At 42.3% G+C, this 20953-nt stretch overlaps 1 protein-coding gene across 1 annotated transcript in view; it reads left to right on the forward strand.

The window, feature by feature from the left end:
* The window catches only part of ASS1 (argininosuccinate synthase 1), an 85143-nt gene that overhangs the window by 12392 nt on the left and 51798 nt on the right, over window positions 1-20953 (forward strand). Inside the window, exons 3-5 of the mRNA XM_001364654.5 lie at window positions 6360-6428; window positions 7068-7256; window positions 18268-18324. Of these exons, the coding sequence (XP_001364691.2) occupies window positions 6360-6428; window positions 7068-7256; window positions 18268-18324 (315 nt within the window). The remainder of the gene's footprint in view (window positions 1-6359; window positions 6429-7067; window positions 7257-18267; window positions 18325-20953) is intronic.

Consider the following 20953-nt stretch of genomic DNA (forward strand, 5'->3'; position numbering starts at 1 on the left):
AAAATAGGAATTGGAAGGGGGGGCTGTCTTAGGATAGGAAATATCAGAGCTAGAAGGGGCTGTCTTAGGACAGAGAAAGTAGAAGCTATAAAGGAGGAGGAGATCTGAGAACAGAAAATGTCAGAGCTGGAAGGGACCTAACTAGGAAAGCATCTAGTCCCAAACCTTCATTTTGTAGATGGAAAACCAAGGCTCAGAAAGTTCTGCTCTCTCTGGACCATACTGCTGCCCAGTCCTATGCCCCGTTCTCTCAAAGCCTTTCTCGCTGCCAGCATCTCTTGGTGCCTGGTGATGCAGAAATGATTCCACCTTCCATTTCTCTTATAGCTAGCCAAGGGCCACAGTGGAGAGTGGTTGGTGTTCAGCTTTCAACTTACCTATTACATTGTTTCATTACAGTATAGTAAAGCAGGATTCTGAGATACAATAAAAGCCCATGAATTGAGATGTAACATATTGAGAATATTTGGATTTATGGAACAAGAACTGAGCTAATATTTGTCAAGTTAGACCTCAGTGAGCATTGGACCTGAACTAACTAGTGACCTAGAAAATGTGAAAAACAAAACCACTGAATTTGGAAGCAGAGAGTCTGGGGTGAAATTCTTTCTCTGCTGTTTATAATTTCCCATGTGATTGTGAGTGGATCACTGCCTCTTTGGGTCTTAGTTTCCTCATTTGTAAAATGAGGGGGTTGGAGTAAATGCTTCTTAAGATGCCCTCCCAGTATTATGTATTTTGAAAATCTTCTGGGTCTGAGATTCATTGCTAGAAGTTCCCTTCCAGTTCTTAACTTTCTAATGATTCCATGGCCAGCACTGAGGGTTCAGCCTAAGAGGAGGGGAAGCTGCCAAGTACCATACATAAGATGGGTTAGTCAAGGCAGGAAAGGGGAGGCAGATACTGTTGGCAGAAGGAACTCAGAATAGTTCCTTGGCTGGGGCACAGACATTCAGGAGACCAGGCTAAGGATCCAGCCAGTAAAACTGGACCAAAAACTCAGGCAGCAAGATGTCAGGATCTAGGGAAGGGACACCCTTATTTGGAGTGGGGAGTCAACAAGCCAAGGAGTTCCTGATAAGCCTGTCATTGCTTTGCCTGGGGAAGATAGTTTAGACCAGCAAATAAAGTGAGCAAATACAATTATCAGGGAGTTTTTACTTATCAGAGGGCAAATGGATGTTTGAAGACAATGTGTATGCTAACTGCAAGCAGGGCCTAACTAATCATTAAAGTAGGCTCCTGAAGACCCAATATTTTATTAACTCAGAGAGACTGTGCTGACCTAAGCCCAGCAAAAGAACAGTCTTTTACAAAACCTCTAATTGAGACAACTTTCCCCCAAGTTAGTCAGAATTATTGAGTTATAACTCAATAGAGAACTATGGTACTACCACAACATAAATTAACCATGACTGGCTAGTTTGATTAAAGTTAAAGAAGGAAGATTTCTGCCTTTGTTTCCTCAAATTTATATAAGCACCTCACAGGCCATCTCCCCATTATCTCCACCAAGGTTTGGAATGTATACTCCTTGTGATGACAATATCAAGTTATCTTATTCAAATTTAAAGCATCTTTTCCCATTTGGAAACAAATGGAATTAATAAAAACTAGAGAAAAGCATGGAAATGATCTTTTGTTAAAGTTTAAAAATAAGATATCAAAAAAAAGTATGGCACTCGAATTTACTCCAACCCCTTAATTTTACAAATGAGGAAAATAAAAACTCACAATCACATGGGAAATTAAGCAGCAAAGAAAGAATTTCAGCCCAGATTCTCTTATTCCAATTCTAATTCTAATTCTAATTCCTGATTCTTCTCACTTTACTCTGTATCAGTCTTTTTTTTTTCAAACCCTTACCTTCTGTCTTAGAATAAATATTTTATATTGGTTGCAAGCCAACAGAGCAGAAGAGCTAGGCAATGAGAGTTAAGTGATTTGTTCAGGGCCACATAGCTTGTCTTTGTCTGAGGTCAAATTTGAACTCAGGACCTCCTGTCTCTAGTCCTGGTTCTCAATCCTCTGAGCCATCTAGCTGTCCCCTGCACCAGTTCTTACAAGTCTACCCAAGTTTCTTTGAAATCATCTTCCCTTGATCACTTCTTACAGTGCAATCATATTCCATCCCATTTATATATGATATAACTTGTTCAGTCATTCCCTAATTAATGGGAACACCCTCAGTTTACAATTCTTTGCCATGGGGAAAAAAAGAACTGCTAGAGTATGCCCTTATTTAGAATGTGTTTTTATTTAGGACTACTATCTCTCTTAATCTATCTTCTCTCTTATTCCCCCTTTTCCCTTCTGTCCTTTCCCTCCTATTTCTCTGTTGAGTGTGTATGTGTATTCTTTCCTCCTTTGACCCATTTCAGATGAGTGAGGTTCAAATGTTACCTGCTCTCCCTTCTCCTTCTTTCTTGTTTTGTATAGACTTCTGCTTGTATACCCTCATAGTATGAGTTAATTTTCCATAACCTTTCTTTCTTGGACATTGGATCTTGTTGCTGAGGAAGCAGTCACATCAGCAGGAGAGAGAAGTATAGATAAGAAGTTCATCCTGTCCCCTCATCATGTAGTTTTTTATTTTCATGAATTATTCTGTCTATTTAGATGTTAAATGTTGTTTCTACATGACTAGAGGATTCTAACTGCTATTGGTACCCTTTAAATTAGGAACCCTCTAAATTCAGTGCCCTAGGACAAAGCTCTAGTTGTCCTGACCTAATTATGACTCTATTCCTAAGCACCTACTGGCTTATATGCTGCCAAGAAACAGACCTTAGTTTTAGTATTACCTTTGACACCAGTTCGTTATGTGGGCAAGTCAAGTCATCTCTGTGGGCTTTCCAGCTGGATTGAATTCTGTTCAATTTAGCAGACATTTAATTACTTACCATGTACTAAATGTGGGACATTTAAGTGTCTACCATGTACTAAATGTGGGACATTTAAGTACCTACCATGTACTAAATGTAGAGTTCTAAAGATGAAAAAACAACTCCTACCCTAGAGAAGCTTACAATCCACTAGAAGCTACAACATAAATTAAGAATCATTCTTTATATTTTTGCTTCTGAAGAAGATTCCAGTAGAGCTTAAACCTAGCATATTTCCTATTCAATGAAATTGCTCTACACTCTACACAGAATACAATATGGGCAAATATGGAGATAAATAAGACATAGCCTCTGCCCTTGAGGAACTCACAACATTTGTGATTCAAGCATTTATTAATCACTTAATAAATGATGTGCAATGGGCTAAGCTAGGTCATTGGTCAGGGAGGGGATATGGATCAAATCAATTAAAAACCATTTAAGTGATTGGTAGTACTCTGTACTAGCAATACAAATATAATAAAGAAACAACCTTTTTTACCAAATTACTTAGGAGTTTATTTACAGCATTCATTCAACAACTATTTTTTAAAAACTATGGAGGGCAGAATTAAATTCTGTTTAATTCATCAAATATTTACCAAGTGTCTACTGTGTATAAGGCACTATTTTTAGTGCTAGGAATTCAGTGATGAAAAAGTAGTTTTTGACTTCAAAGAATTTACTGAGTTACCACTTAATTAACCTGCCTCCATTTCCTCATCTGAAAAAAATGGGAATAATAATAACAGCACCTATCCCATAGGGATGTTATAAGGATCAAATGAGATAATTTTTGTAAAGCACTTTGCAAAGTCTTAAGGCAATATATAAATGCTAGCTATTATTTTTTTCTACTAGAAAGGATTATGCACAGAGTAAGTGCCATAAGATGTGATAGGGGCAGAGAGTGGGTGTCCCCTAAGGCTCTGTTCTGGGCCATCTTCTTTTCTTTCTTCCTTTTCTCTTAGGGATCTCATCAACTCTCATGAATTCAGTCACTAGCTCTAGGCAGATGACTCCCAGATCTCTAAATCCAGCCCTAGTCTCTCTCCTGAGTCTAGTCCCATGTCTCCAATACCCTTCTCCAACCTGTAGGCATTCCAAATTTAATTTAATAAGAATTAACTTAATGAAAATTTAATAATCTAATAATTCCAAATTCTGATGATGTCAGAAACAGACATCATCTTCTCCTTCCCTCCTTCCCCTGCCCAACTCATTCTTCTTATCTTCTCTATTTCTGTTGAAGATGCCACTTTCCTTCTAGTCATCTAGGCAACTTTGGAGACTTCCTCAGTGTTTTTCTCCCCCCATCTCATTCAAACCAATGCTTGTATATTCTCTCTCCACCATATTTCTCATGTCTGCTTACTTCCCTCTACTTGTGGCATTTTAGTTCAAGTCTCCCTCATTTCTCATCTGGAATATACAATACCTTTTCCTCACTGCTGTGACAAGGAAATCACTTTAAAAGACTGATATATATTAATTTAAGGTCGCCAAGGAATTCAGCTATGTAATTCCTAAATGAAAACTCAAGTCAGCAGTCAACCTTTTATGGAGTTTAATTACAAACAGGAGGAAGAAAGGTATGAGAGAGAGAGAGAGAGAGAGAGAGAGAGAGAGAGAGAGAGAGAGAGAGAGAGAGAGAGAGAGAAGGGAATAGAGCTTAAATACCCCCTCTGTTTAGGCTGGGCCAAAAGGCCCAAGCCCTTAGATAGCTGAGGCAAAGAAAAGAGATCAGTCCCTATCACTCACGTGACCAAAATGGAGAAACAGTCTCAGGGGCCTCCACCTCCAGCTTCCTTCAGAGCAAGCTTCTCAGAGCACAACCTCTCAGAGCAAAACCTCTCCAACCACCCTAGTCCTCAGACCCCGCTATCTTTAAGGAAACCATCTCAGTTCCCTCCCCTTAGTTCTCACACCTACCAATTACTGTCCATGTCTTCCCTGTGCCAATGGTGGCTCTAGCTTAACCCAGGACCGCCCAGAGGTCTGTGGCTTTGCACATGTCTGTTGAAGGTCATATTCTCAAATAATTAAATCTTGATCTTTTGCTGCTAGGATCCCTTCCTAAATCCTGTTACCCTGAGCAGGGTGGAGATTGGAAGTTCCAAGACCTGGTTCTGTCATTCCAAGTATCTCTATTGTATCAATTCTAAAATCAATCATGACTCAAAGAACTTCCTGTTCTATGCTTAAGCATAGGTCAAAGCCCTTTCCATTGTTCAGCAAAAGGTTTCTGTCCTAAAGTAATATTAAGAAGGGAGGAGGAGGACCCTCCCATGCCTAAGGGGTTCACATTCCAATAGACTATCAGTAGGAAATTTTTCAAGTATGAAATTTCCCAATGGTGAAATTTCCAACATTTATAAGTCTAAGAAATTTTAAGGTTTACACTGCATTCTCAACATCCAGTCTCTCTTCTGTTCTTCACTCTACCTTCCATTCAAATTAACCTTCCTGTCATTTCCCCAAACCTGGGCCTCCATCTCCTGCATTCATGCCTTTTCACAAGGCTTTACTCCCTGCTTGGAATGCCATTAGAATCCCAGAATTCAGCAGAAATCTAGTCTAACCCTCCATAGATCGAATCCTCATTTTGACATTCTATGTAACATCCATTCTCTGCTTGAAGACTTCTTCTGGTGAAGGAAAAATTCAGCTTTTCTGGAAGCAGCCCAGGCCTCCCTCCAGCTCTACCCCTTTGAATCCCTCACTTCCTTCAACACCCCCTAGAGTAAGCCTTTCATGATCCTTTTAGCAATTGGTGTTCTCTCTCTCTCTCTCTCTCTCTCTCTCTCTCTCTCTCTCTCTCTCTCTCTCTCTCTCTCTCTCTCTCTCTCTCTCTCTCTCTCCTCCCTAAATGATCGCATATATCTTTATCTGGGTCATAGGATCATAGACCTAGAGCTGGAAGGAATAAGAGAGGTTAACAAGTCTGACCCTCTCATTTGACAGGTGAGGAAGCTGAGGTCTTGAGAGATTAAGGGACTTCTCCAGGGTCACACTAGTATGTGCTTGAGGTTATCTTCTCTATTTCTGTTGAAGATGCCACTTTCCTTCTAGTCATCTAGGCAACTTTGGAGACTTCCTCAGTATTCTTCTCTTCCCCATCTCATTCAAAGGTGATTCAGATTCAGGTCTTCCTGACACCAAGTCTAGTATCCTAACCATTATAGAATATAGTTCTCTTAATAAAGATCTGGGAAAATAGCACATTCCCTCATCTATTTGGTGTATTTGGAATAATAATCTCCATTCTGCCCCACAGATATTGAAAGGACTATAATGAGGAAAGGATATGCAAGGGCTTTGAAAGTTATGAGCATCCTATTATTATAGGGGGATTCTTCTTTTCTTGCTAGGTGGGGTATATTACAACGCAGTTGCTTTTTCTGAAGGGGTAATCCTTTCCCCCTTTGGAGTACTCCTAAGTTAATACAGTCTCTTTGCACTTCTGTTTTTCAGGCCAACATTGGACAGAAGGAGGACTTTGAAGAGGCCAGGAAGAAGGCATTGAAACTTGGAGCTAAAAAGGTAATGATCAGACATTAAGTGGAAACTGGGCAAAGGGTGGGGCATAGAGGGTGGGCATGAGGAGGATCTGGGCACAGGAGGTAGCAGACAAGTCACAGATTTTGGCTGCTTGTTAATACTTAAAGCCTCAGCCATTCCAAGTATGGATACAGGCATCATCTCTTGGCAGTAAGCAGAAAAACCAGGGTCCTTTCTAAAATTTTGGCTTAGAGGTCCAGAATTTAAATTGATGCCACTAGAGAGACCCAATGACTTCTTGCTAGTTTGGGGCTTTTTTGTGTGTCTGTCTTCCTCCCTCCCACCCATTTACTGACAAACCCACCCCCATCTTGCTTTGGAAGATAAGCAACAGAGAGAAAGGGAAGAAATTGGGGTGGGAGCCAATCATATGGGGCCCTCTGGAGAAGAGAAGCCTTACTCCTCTGCTTCATGACTTCTCTCAAAGGATGATCCTAGTCCCTGGGATCCAAACCTCCAGGCACTATGGGAATTTCCCCAGACCTCTGGGCAGAAATTGTTCTAACTTGACACTAGACCTTTGTTCTGGATTGTGTTCTTTGTGCCTGTCGTCTTTAAGGCAAGGCTTTCAGACTAGGCCCAGGTTTTCTCCATTGGGCTTTTGCTGCTTCCATCCCTTAGGTTTTCATTGAAGACATCAGTAAGGAATTTGTGGAGGAGTTCATCTGGCCGGCTGTCCAGTCTAGTGCCTTATATGAAGATCGTTACCTCTTGGGCACCTCCCTTGCTAGACCCTGCATTGCTCGCAAACAGGTGGAAATTGCCCGCCGGGAAGGTGCCAAGTATGTGTCCCATGGAGCTACAGGAAAGGTAAAGAATTGGCAGTGCTATTTGAAGGGGGCAGGGGTTTGGGGGGAGCTTTCTTTGTAGATGGCGAAGAAGCAGATGACTATCTTGAATGAATGGTGCCTGACCATTACAACCCTTAAGAGAGATCAGAAAATTACATCAAGGTCGATGCGGATAGGATTGGGGATATAGACTCTAAATGATCACCCTAGTGCAATTATCAATAATATGGAAATGGGTCTTGATCAATGATACATGTAAGACCCAGTGGAATTGCATGTTGGCTGGAGGGGGCGGGGAGGCGAGGGAAAGAACATGAATCATGGAACCATGGAAAAATATTCTAAATTAATTAAATAAAAATGTTCAATTGAAAAAAGAAAGAAAATTACATCATGAGATCATAGATAAAGAGAGGGAAGAGACCTTCCAACTCCCTCATTTTGATGAGAAAACTGGAGCCTAGACAGGCCAAGTAAGGCCTTAGTGATAATATGTGAATATGATCCAATGTGTCAAATATGCCCCAAACTTCTCCATAGCTTGGGAATGTAGTCACAGAAATGAATGTAGTCAGAAGACATTCAGACAAAACATCCTGCTTGCCCCAGGTCTGGGGTGAGTGGTCCTGTTATGCAGTGAATATCCAGACACCACAAATGACCCCAAAACTCTAAGGGCAGCAGAACTAGATTAAAACAAAATCGGGAAATATTTAACAAAGTAAATAAAGATACAATACAGCATAGATAATGTTGATTTGTGGTTTTCTAAGTCAATATATATGGCCCATAGGGATCCATTTCTATTTGAGTTTGACACCCCTGTTATAGAAAGAGTTGGGTTGAGTCAGAACACCTAGTTTAGTCCAAGTTCTGCCTCTAAGTAGCTGTGTGTCCTTGGGCCAGTTCCTTCCCCTACTCTGGGCCTTAGTTTCCTCATGTGTAAAAGGAGAAAAGTTGCACTAATTGATTTCTGAGATGCCCTCAATTCAACAGTCAATGATTAAGTAACTTTGCTCTGGGCAAAGTTGTATCCTGGGGTTAGGGATGAGAATAAGAACATTAAATTTAGAGGAGACATGACTTTGGCTTTCCAGCTCTACTGTCCTCTGAATCTATAATTCTAGAAAATGCACGTTTTCCCCTTTTCACCCCCTTTTTCTGATCCTTCCTGGTCTCTGCTCCTGGAGGCCTGGACAGCGGTGGGATGTAAACCCTGGGTCACTGTACACCTATGTCACAGCTGAGGAGAGTTCATTGTGAAAGTTGTGGGAAATATGGAGGAGCAAGTTACTTTGAAAAGGGGTGGTCAGACCTCTGAGGAATCTGAGTAGGTCATCGAAGGAGCACTTGTGTCTACTGTACACACATACCATTCTGCAACATTTATCCTTCCATGCATCAGACAGGAATGTGCCACATTTGAGTATGATTTCCAGGTTATCCATCTGGGCTTAGAAACTATGTTATGGGAGGAATAGTCAAAAGAACTCAGTGGTCAGCCAACAGAAGTGGTCATCAGATATCTGAAAGGCTATCTATCATACAGGAGAGGGACAAAGCTGATTTGGCTTGTGGGAGTGGAAGAAGAAGGAGGACCAGCAGTGGGAAGCAATAGGGAGGCAGACCTTGTTTTTAAAAAATGCCATTCTTTATTTTCTACCGAAACTTTTTTCTAGTATAAGCAATGTGTGTCTTCTCAACATGAGATTAAAAAATTTTTTTTCTTTATTACCTTTTACTTTCATATCGCCTTCACTCCACCCCGTCTCTCTCTTTTCTGCTCCCACTCCTCTGTCTCTCTTTTCTCCTCTCTCTCTCTCTCTCTCTCTCTCTCTCTCTCTCTCTCTCTCTCTATATATATATATATATATATATATATATATATATATATATATATATATATATATATATATATATATAAAACCTCCCCTATCCAGAGGCACATATTAACACAATGAATTAAAGAGAAAGGGGGAAAAAGCAATTTATCATAACTTATCAGGATGTCAACTGACTCTGACACTTTGTACAGTATTCCATGTCCATAGCCCCTCACTTCTACATTTTTTCATCTCTTCTTTTATGATGAATGTGGACATTATTATTATTATTATCCAGCTTTCAATTTCAGGGTATTTTTTGTTGTTTCTAGTTACGCTGTCATAGTCATAGGCAGGTGGGTGTGGCATAGTGCATAGAATGCTGGAATCAGGAAGAATCTACTTCCTGAGTTCAAATCTACCTCAGATACTTACTGACTGTATGACCCTGGGCAAGTACATTGCTTAACCCTGTTTGCCTCAGTTTCCTCATCTGTAAAATGAGCTAGAGAAGGAAATGGCAAACTACTAGTATCTTTGCCAAAAAAAAAACCCTCAAATGAGATAATCAGACACAACTGAAACGGCTGAACAAGTCATGACCTGTTATTTTCCATGTTCTGCTTACTTTGCTCTGTTTCAGTTGACATTAATTTTCCCAGGCTTTTCTGAATTCTTCACATTTACCATTTCTTATGTGCAGTAATTGATCAGTCATCAAGGATTTATTAAGTGCATACTATTGTGCCAGTGACCAAGCACAGTACCATCCCATTGCATTCACACGCCACAACCCCATTCCTAGGAGAATGACTATTTTTGGTATTTTGCTGCCTCGAGAAGTGCTGCTATGGCTATTTTGGTGTATATGAGACCTTCATTTTTGTCACTGACTCCTTTGGGTTTATGGCTAGCAAATGAATCTCTGTCTCAGAGGGCATGGTTACTTTCCTAGCATCATTTCAAATGGCTTTCCCGAATGGTTGGACCACATCGCAGCTCCATTAACAAGGCATTAGTGTTTCTGTCTTTCGGCACTACCATTAGATTTGATCATCTATGGGATGTGTGCGTGTGTTTGTGATGTCTCCTTTGTGCAGAGATAACACTTCAGCATTTTCTGAGTGGGAAACCAGCCCTTTCAGACTGCTCCCCACAGGAACAAATTCCAGCAAGGGTGAGGGCTGATAGGACAGAGCAATAGAATTTGGTTTGGTTTAAGATGTGAAATTCAGGTTGATTTGTGTCTCCCATGTATGTAGACTCTAAATTCTAATGGAGCGGTAGCAGCCGTGTGTCCTCCCTTTGGACACTAGAGGGAACCAGAGCCTTATGTTTAAAGCCCTTCTGAGCATCTTGGCCTTTGGGACTGTGTGGACCAGAAGTGCAGTCAGTAAGGGAGGGCACCTTGGCAGAGGCAGCCAGAGACACTGAACTCTCCCTCCTCTTATGTGTCAGGATCCTGGATTCAACCACCATAGAATCGTCACTTGAGAGCTGAAAGAAGTAATTACCTAGAGCTAAATGAATATTCCAGTATCTTTGCCAAGAAAACCCCAAGAACAAATCCATGAGGTCATGAAGAGTTGGACACAACTGAACAACAACAATTTTACCGTCTCATTTTACAGATGTAAAACTGAGGCTCAGAGATTGCCTAGGTCATACAGCTAGTAAATGGCAGGTAGAGTTTGAACCCAGGTCCTCCAAATCCAGTGACCTCTTTGTACTCTACTATGATGCCACTTCTGTAAAACCCAGAAGGACACCATTTCAGTGTGTTTTCAGGGCAGCCTGAGACAGTAGAAAGAGCCTTGGCTTCTGGGTCAGAGAGTATGGATTCGAATCTAACCTCCAATGCTTGCTTCTTGTAAGACCTTATAAAGCAACTTACCAAAATCTCTGAGCCTGTTTCCTCTTCTGAAGAGGGAAGATGCTGGTCTAGGTGGCATCTCAGGCCTCTTCTAGCTCTAGGTCTATGATCTGATAGGACAGATCTGAATGACGGGCTTCTTGGTGGCAGTCAACTTTAGGGGATGCTTCTTCCTTCCCTATTGATGGGAGGTGGGGAGCCCTAGCAAAGAGAGGGACAGTCCACCCTGAAGAAACCATATCTTAAGAAGATCAGCAGAGACTTATCTCCCAGGAGAGATAGAGATGAGGAGAGACAAAGGAAGACATAGGAAAAGGACCCCAAGGATGAGGCAGCGTGGTATGATGGGATAGCCACTGACCTTGGAGTCAGAAGCCCTGGATTACTTTCAAGACCAGGCACTTAATAGCTGTGTGACTGTGAACAAGTCAGTCAATATCTCTATGCATCAGTTTTCTCATTCATAGAATGACCAGACTAGATAAAGGGGTTTTTAACCTGGGGTCTCTTAGGGGACCATATATATAGATTTCAGAAGATTTGTGAATGTGAATAGGGGAAAGGTCTTTATTTTTCCATTAACCTTGAGCCAAAATCTTATATTTCCTTCAATTATGAGTGTCGACATCACACATTATTCTGGGAAAGGGCAGGGCCCATCATCTTCCCCAGACCACTAAGAGGGTCTGTAACACAAATAAGGTTACTTGTGGCCTAGATGATTTCAAAGATTCTTTCCAGCTCTAACTTTCTGAGATTCTGTAAGATTTTGTGGCAGTCTAGTATGAAGTAGAAGGAAGAGTCCTTGAACTTTCAGATCCTCATCTCTTGAGAGAAATAAAGGAAGGGGACCCCCTGATAAAACTCACCACTGGGTGACAGTAGTTAGAAGGCAGAGCCTTACAGGCTGAGGCTTCCAGGATATAAGGGTTAGAAAGAAAAGTCTCCTAAAAGTTAGTAACATTATCCCCAACTCTCAGTTCAGTGTTTGCTCAAGAATAATCCTTATCGTTAAGCACACGGAAGTGTACGTTGGATTTTTTGACCTTTCTCATACATCATTCTTGTGGCTCCTCATCCCTGCCCTGTATGTGGTTGAGCCAAGCAGGCATTCATCTCCTTTGTTTGACAGATGAGGAAACTGAGGCCCAAGGATGGGAAGAGATTTGCTCCAAATTATAGTAAATATTATATTGGAACTATGCACATATACACACAATTTATCTTATTTTTAAAATTTATTTTTATTTGGAACCCTTGTTTTATATGGGTGTTCAGTTATTTTAAGTTGTGTGATTCTTTGTGACTTCATGGAGTTTTCTTGGCCAAGATACTGGAATGGTTTGCCATTTCCTTCTCTAGTTCATTTTAAAAATAAGAAAACTGAGGCCAACAGAGTAAAGTGACTTGCCCGGGTCACACAACTAGTAAGTATCTGAGGCCAGATTTGAATTCATGAAGATGGGTCTTTCTGACTCCAGGCCCAGTGCTCTATCTACTGTGCCACCTGGCTGCCCTCTTTTGTTTAAAATTAATTAAATTATTTTCCCGTGGTTCCATGATTAATGTTCTTTCCTCCCTCCCCCCTCCTGGAGCCAAAGAGCAGTTCCACTGGGTTTTACATGTATCTTGTTCAAAACTTATTTCCCTATTATTAATCTTTGCAATAGAGTGTCCTCTTTCTTAGCTTTTGCATTGGATCCTCTAAATACTCAACCCCTGATAGCTTCTGATCAAGTATCAAGGGGAGGTCCTCTAAAAATCAAGAGCTCCCATCTCCTAGCCTCTGGTGCCTCATTGTTTATATGAGAAGCAACATAGTATAGTAGATAGAGAGTTAACATACGAGTCAGAAAGACCTGTGTTCAAAACCTATCTCTGACACACTGGCTGTATGACCCTTGGTAAGTCACTTAACTTGTGCTTCAGGAAACCAAGACTATAATTGCCCTTAAGTTGCCTGTTTGCCTTAGTAGGGAAAATTCCTCACTGACAGCATCTCTGAAATTATCAGTTTAGCAAAACTACAGATGTGAGCACATATAGAGCCCTGGGTTCCCTTTCTGAGTGCCAGTCCTGTTTCTTCATCATCTCTCTGATATCCCAGATGCCTGGTTCCCATCACATCATGGGTCTGGGACCCTAATGAGGTTACAGGATCCAGGGTGATCGCCTCAACATACCATATCCTAGGGATGTCTCCATCCCTTTTGGGTCAGAGAAGGAAGCTACTTTCCACCTGTTACTGGAGTCCTTCTAGCACCTTTTGTCACACTTGTCTGGAGAGTTCTGCGTTCAGAAGGTCCTCCCAGCACAAACATCCTACCCTCTGCACCTTTCTGCGTTCAGTGTGTTTTCTGTTCAGCCCCATCATTCTGTGTCCTGTTCTAATGTTCTCTGTTCGAAGGTCCCTTCCTACTCCAACACTGTGCTCTATGTGCAAAGCTCCCTCCAAGAAAAAAATTCTATTCCCCCCATTTGAAGGTTCTGCCTTGTCTTCTAACATCCTGTATTCGAAGGTCCCATTCAGCGTGACTATTACGTGCTCTCTGTTCTAACATTCTGTGTTCAAACATCCCTTCTAAGCTCTGACATTCTATACTTCCTAATGCTCCCCTGGTGGCCCCCCACCCTTCATGCACCCCCTCAGCCCTGAAGCGGAGAGGGAGGAGTTGGAAACCTGAGCCCAGGGGCGCCTGAGCCTCTGGCTGCAGCAGGAGCTGCCTAAATGGGCACCATCTGTATCACTGTTGTCCCAGGAGCAGATGGACCGCCAAGGCCTTTGAGGGAAATGAGCATCTTTCGTGCTCTCCTACAGGCTTTACAGGCACCTTCACATGTGTCAACATGTGGGTGGGCTCTCACAGGGATACACATACAGGTGTGTAATTGGCCACACTTGCAAAGGCTGGGGCATTCCAGAGATTCTGGCTGGGCTTTACGGGGGAAGACTGAGATTGAGCTAAAGGAAGACATTGCCTTGTTCCCCTAGGGAGGGTTTTGTACTGGAAAAACATGTCTGATTTCTCCAAGAGTCCACTGGCTTAGAAACAGATCAATGGCCTCATGGAGGCAGCAGAACATCCAACTAGTAGCCTTGAAAATAGCCTGATTGGAATCAAGCCAGCTTCTGTGTCTGTCTAGAATGAAGATGGAGACCTTTGAGGGGTTTTAGTGCTGTGGGGAAAATGTTTTCCTAGCAAAGTGATAAAAATTTGGGGGAAAAGATAAATTTCCCCAGGATGCTTGATTAGTGTCTTTTCATAGAACTAAAGATGTGCTATTGCTTTAGGCACCTGTGTTCCAAAATCTGCCACAAATGACTATGTTTAGAGTACTTAAAGGTGAGAGGGCTCAGAAAAATCATGGGAGAACTCATGAGAGGAATCTGTCTTTTTTTGCTAATTTTTCTGGAATATACCCCTGAAAAAAAAGATTTCACACCCTCAAATTTTCCCAGATTTTTCTGGACCTTTTGATTTTCATCTAGGTTTAAATAGCTCAGAGTATAGGCCAATCTGTTGAAGTTTGTGTCATTCGAGTACTATAAGAAGTTTGATTTCCTTGGATTGGACTGTAGCCTTGGATGTTTCTCTCTGGGTCTCAGTTTCTGTATCTGTAAAATGAGGCAGTTGAACTTGGAGATCTTTTGCCAAATGACATCAAGTTAGCAAGTCTTTCCTGAGCTGCCTGTCCTTTAATACTTTGAGGAAGCCTAGCAAAGTGGAAGACGTTGTCCCCACTCAAGAGAACCATGATATCTATTATTGGCCTTAACCTATGTTTCCATCTGATTCTTTGTAACTCTGGGGTTTTCTTGGCAGAGATACTGGAGTGGTTTGCCAGTTCCTTCTTCAGCTCATTTTCCAGATGAGGAAACTGAGGTCAACAGGGTTAAGTGACTTGTTTAGGGTCATACAGCTAGTAACTGAGGTCTTCCTGACTATAGGTCCTGTGTTCTACTCACTATATCAACCTGGTTGTCCCTTCCTTGTATGAGATAGTATAAGTGTCATTAGTCCCATTTTACAGATGAAGAGACTAAGGTTCAGAGAGATAAAGTAATGTTCATGATTATATACCTCGAATAGGGGAAAAAATAGCCTTTGAACCCAAGTTTCTTGTTTCCAAGTCCAGTGTTACTTTAAAACAACAACAACAACAAACAAACAAAAAAAAACCTCTTACTTTCTATCGTAGCATCAGTTCTAAGACAGAAGAACACAAATTAGGGTAAGTGACTTGCCCAGGGTCATACAATAAAGATTTGGGTCATATTTTATCTCAGGTCCTCCCAATTCCAAGTCTAGTGCTCTGTCCACTGTGCTAGCTATCTGCCTTTTCTACCCTCTCCCCTTTTTACTTCTCTTTAAAAAAAACAAATCTTACTTTCCATCTTAGAATCAATGCTGTGTGTTGGTTCCAAGACAGAAGAGTGGTAAGGGCTAGACAATGGGGAGTTAAGTGACTTGCCCAGAGTCACACAGCTAGGAAGTATCTGAGGCCAGACTTGAATCCATGATCTCTTGTCTCTAGGCTGTTTTTTTTTTCTTTTTTAACTACCCCAACCTACTCTCTCTACTCATATGAAACCATTAGAGAACAGCATAATACAGACACAAATGTGTATATGGTCAGATTGTAAATGCTCTAATGCCGAGTGAAGAAAAGATTTGAGGCTTCCTTGGTTGGGAAAGGCTTCATGGAAGATGAGCTGGCTTTGGAAAAGATTTTGGAAAAGATGGTAAGAAATGAGATGGGCAGAAAGGAAGACATCTGAGGCAGAGGGAGAAACAGTGGGAGCAAAGATGCCCAGTGACATCTTCCAGACATGCCCTTTCCTGATGCCCTCCTGCCTGGCACTTTGTTTAATTGTATGTAGAGGTTATCCCCCCCCCCCAGACCATAAATTGCCTGGGGGCAAAGGCAGCTTCATTTTTTTTCACCTCTGTATTCCTGGTGCCTAGCACAGAGCCAGGCACATAGTAGACCTATAATAAATGCTTGTTGACGGGGTGATGAATTGATGAGAGTTCTTCAAGGTCAGTGACTCGATCTTCTCTCTTAGCCCCCTCCGCAACTAGCCTTGGGCTAAATAATAAACAGTAAACCTAGGCCAGGCGTGGGGAACCCTAAAAGATGAAGGGAACAAACGAATGAATGAACATGGAGGATGGCGAGGACAGTGAAGAGACCAGGCTGCCTGGAAGGGACAGATGGTTGGTCTCTGGGGAGAAGATGTCCCAGAAAGCCGCTGTGTTGGGATGGACTAGATTCCTGGGGCCTGGGGTTCCGGACCACGCGAGAGGGGCAGAAAAGAGCGGAGGGCCTCCTCCCTCTCCTCACCAGCTTGGCAGAGCTAGGCCATGCTCCGCGTCAGGCTGGGCCCCTAAATGAGCAGAGGGGGGATGTCCCCTCTCAGCCAAGAGTTCAGTTTCCAATCGATTCAGGGTCTCCCAGCCGGGGCCATTCGGGCCCTGGATCTGACCTCGCCTGTATCACTATGGCCTGGCAGCACAGTACGATAATGAGGCTCAAACCTATATTACTGAGTCTCCTGACACAACACCCGGAAAATAACATGTTATTCCTGCTGAAGTCTTGCTGCGCTCCATGCAGTTTTCACAGTAGGGGGAAGGCCTCTCTGTTATTTCCACAGCATATATGTCTCCCTATAGGGATGGAGCTGTTGAGGGGGGCTGGGATTGGAGGACGGGGATAGTCAGGAAGCGGGCTGCCATTTTCCTCTTTGGTGCCTGGAGAGATAGCACCAGAAGAGAAGGAATATTTCCTTCCCTTCATGATCTCCCTTCTGTAGAACCCCAAAAGATATTGGGGGAATATGGTTTTGAGCAACGAGGGTCCTCCTTGAAAGGTAGCATCCAAAAAATAATGTGGTGTGACAGAATTCCTGACCAGAATCCAGGAGACCTGGGTTCTAGCCTCCACTCTTATCTTTTTTTTTTAACTCTTATTTTCTGTCTTAGTAACAACTCTAAGACAAAAGGGTAAGGGCTAGGTAAAAAGGGTTAAGTGACTGCCTAGGGTCACACAGCTCAGAAGTGTGTGAGGCCATATTTGAACCCAGGTCCTCCCATAGAGCCTGTGGCTCTATCCATTGTGCCAGCTAGCTACCCTGTCATTAATTCTTTATGTGCCATTGGGAAGCCATTTCCCATCTCTGGGCTCCAGATTAATCATATATAATCATATATAAAATGAGGAGGTTGGATAAGGTCATACCTAAGGACTCTTCCATGTCTGACATTCATAGGCTTTGGAATGGGAACCCTAAGGATCATCTAACCCAAACTTCTTATTCTACAGATGAAGAAACTGAGATTGAAAGAGGTTAAGGGACTTGCACAAAGTCACCCAGTGAGCTGAGAGCAGTGCCAGGACTCAAACACAGACCCTATCTAATACTCTTTCCATTATAGGATGCTGCTTTCCTGCCATCACATGTCTATTCTATTTGTTTAAAACATAAGAAAGAGAGATTCATGATATTAGAATATCAGAGCAAGAAGAGATCTCAAAGATCATTTAATCCACATACGTGCATATTCCGTTCCAAACTTAAGAACAAGAGAAGGGAAATGACTTGCCCAAGCACACATATTCCATGATCTGAGGTCCCTTCCAGCCTGTATTCCAAGGTTCCTTCCTGCTCTGACATTCTGTGTTCTATGTGTCCAGTTCTTCCCAGGTTCCTTCTAGCTCTGATCTTCTTTGAATTTCAAAGATTCCTATATACTGCATCAGTGAGCAGAACCACCTAGAAACCAGGACTTACTGACTCCCAGCCTCTTCTGCACATTCTGCTATCCATGAGCGTCTCTGAGCCTGAAGGGATGAGCAGGAAGTAGTTGCACCCCAAGGAAGCATCCAAGGCCCTCAGGGGTGGTACTCTTGTGCTAACCAGAGCTAAGCCCACCGGAGAGTGCTACATCTTGGATCGGAGCTGGGATCACTAAGGCATGAAGTCCTAAGCCTTAGAAGAGAAAGAGGATGGTGGTGAATCAAATTAGTATATCCCCTTCTTCTCACCCACCTCATCATGCCCTTTTTTTAATTAGAAAAATTCTTTTTATACCCTTACTTTCTGCCCTAGTAACAACTCTGATGACAGACAAGCCAGGGCTAAGTGAACAGGGTTAAGTGACTTGCCCAGGATCACACAGCTAAAATATGTCCAAATCCAGATTTGAAACCAGATCCTCCCGTTTTCTGACCTGGTGCTCTATCCACTGTGCCACCTACCTTCTCTACATCCCTTTTTGCTCAGCTGTCCTTTGGCTCACTCCTGATTGTTGCTTTTCTTTGTGTTTCAGGGGAATGACCAGATCCGGTTTGAGCTCACTTGCTACTCCATGGCTCCTCAGATTAAGGTGAGTCATCTATAACCCAGGGCCCTTTGGGGTATTGGTGGTAGCAGTCCTGAAAAGCAAGGCATGGGGTCCCTGGGAGATCTTACTAGCAGAAGATTTCTTAATTGATGGGTCTTTTTTTTTAAAATCCTTACCTTCTGTGTGTAGTACAATACTACAATACATAGTTATGTATTTGGTTCCATGGCAGAAGTGGTAAGGGCTAGGCAATGGGAGTTAAGTGACTTGCCCAGGGTCACACATCTAGGAAGTGTCTGAGGCCAGATTTGAACCCAGGACTACCTATCTCTAGGTTTGGCTCTCCATTCACTGAGCCACCCAGATGCCCCCAGATATATCTTAATGTAGGTAGGTGCCTTGTAACCCTTAAGTCTCTGTAGAAATATTTGCCCTGGTTATCATCATTGTAGGCATAGAGAGTCAGTGTAGTTCAATGGCTAGAGAACTGCCAGTCTCAGAATTAGGAAGCCCTGAGTTCAAGCCCTACCTCTGCCATATACTGTCCAAGTGACCCTAGACAAGTCTCTTTAACTTTTCAATGTTCTCTCTAAATTCTAACTCCTGAACAAATATTTGCTGCTCTGCATTAGTGGTGGTGGAGTGTTCCCTCAAAGGATATTTCCTGAACAAAAAAAAAAATTTTAATGGACATAGGTTTTATGACATGTAGTCTGCTCTACACGATTACCCCTACAACTGGCAGGAGCCCATTTTCCCATGACTAGGCAGGTGAGTCTGGACTCCCCCTAGGATGAATGATGATTGAGATACAAGTCCTTTCTCTTTTAAAATTCCTTGGCTTATGTCATCTGTCCTAATGACAGTGGTGGAGATGAGGTGGGGAGCTATATAGACTTTCTCTTATTTCCCTTTCCAGTGGGGTGCCCCCAAACCTCCACAGAACACAGAAATAGGCACTGACACCAGCTTTCACTGCTAATATGTAAGTGCCAACCAAAGAAGAGATCATTGAGGAATTATGAATGTGTCGGAGCATCAGTGCTCCTAATATTTCTGGAGCTCAGAAGAGACTAGTAACCAGGAAAGGGAGACAAAGAACATATTAATGTTTACTCCAAGGATAAAGAATGAACTGGGCAACTTCTCAGTCTTCCTGACTTTTTTCCAAAGGTCTCAAATCCACAATAAGCCCACCCCAGCCCCTACCCTCCACATAAAGTATTCTACCCATCCAAGGTCAATTCCTGGCTTCAATTTCCTAATCTGTAAAATGCAGATAATAATAGCACCACCTCTCAGCATTATTGTAAGAGTCAGCGAGATAATATTTATAAAATAATTTGCAAATCTTAGATCATTTTTGTGAGTCATTTTTTTCATTCGTGTCTGACTCTTTGTGACCTCTTTTGGGTCTTTATACTGGAATAGTTTGCCATTTCCTTCTCTAGCTCATTTTATAGATGAGGAAACTGAGGCAGACAGGGTTATGTGACTTGCCCAGGGTCACACAGCTAGCAAGTGTCTGGAGCTAGATTTGAACTCAGAAAAATGAGTCTTACTAACTTGGGTTCCACTCTCCATACAATTATGAGGTCTCTGACTCTGGAGGTTTTCATGCAGATGCTGAATAACCACCCATTGGGGATGATCTAGGAAGGATTCTTGTTCAGGCACAGGTTAGATCAAAGGGCCCCAGATTCTGATTATTTCAACTCCACAATGATTCTTGGCCAGGTAGGAAGTATATGTGTGTAGGAGGTGAGTAATATTGTTGATCTTGGCGAAATGTGAGCTCCAGATCAAAGTATTCTTCTGAGTTATACCCATCTCCTCTCAGAACAACTCTTTTGCCATCTAAATTAAATAGAGAAGCAGCATGACCTAGTGGATCCAAAGCTTTGGGCTTAGAATCAGGAAAGCCTGGCTGGGTTCAAATCCTACACATTTGGGTAACTTTGGCAAGTATCTAAAACTCTCTGGGGCTTAGTCTTCTCTGAAAATGAGGGAATTGGACTCAATGGGCCTTAAAATCTTTTCCAGTTCTAAATCTCTGGTCTTGTGTTTAATCCTTTGGCCTCCTAGTCCCTCTGTATTAAGGCCCAGAGGGAAGGAAGGCCTGGATGGCTCAGGTAGTGAGACACACAGTGTCTTTCCTCAGTGTCACCATCCCAGCTCTTCCCATTACCAATGTGGACTCAAAACTGTGACCCTTGATAATGGATTTCAAGCTGGCTAGCATTCATTAATCACTGACTGTTAATTAATCATTGACTGACTCTCAAGACTTTTAAGGGGCATGAATCTAATACAATCTAGATTTAAGTAGTCCCCTAGAAAGTTTTGTCAGGGTCCTTGGGGTATGTGGAAGGAGGATCACAAGCCAACTTTCTTAATAGTTTCTTGATTTTTAGTCCAGTGAGCCTTTAAGAGGTTTATGAGTGGGGGCATCTAGGTGGCTCAGTGGATTGATGAGCCAAGCCTAGAGACAGGAGGTCCTGGGTTCAAATCTGGATTCAGACACTTCCTGTGGGGCCCTAGGCAAGTCACGTAACCCCCATTGCCTAACCATTACCACTCTTCTGCCTTGGAACCCATACACAGTCTTGATTCTAAGATAAAAGGTAAGTAACGTTTTTTTAAAGAGGTTTATGAGTGAAGAGGGCTGAAC

This window comes from Monodelphis domestica, chromosome 1, assembly GCF_027887165.1.
Source record: "Monodelphis domestica isolate mMonDom1 chromosome 1, mMonDom1.pri, whole genome shotgun sequence".
In the NCBI taxonomy this organism is placed as follows: Eukaryota; Metazoa; Chordata; class Mammalia; order Didelphimorphia; family Didelphidae; genus Monodelphis; species Monodelphis domestica.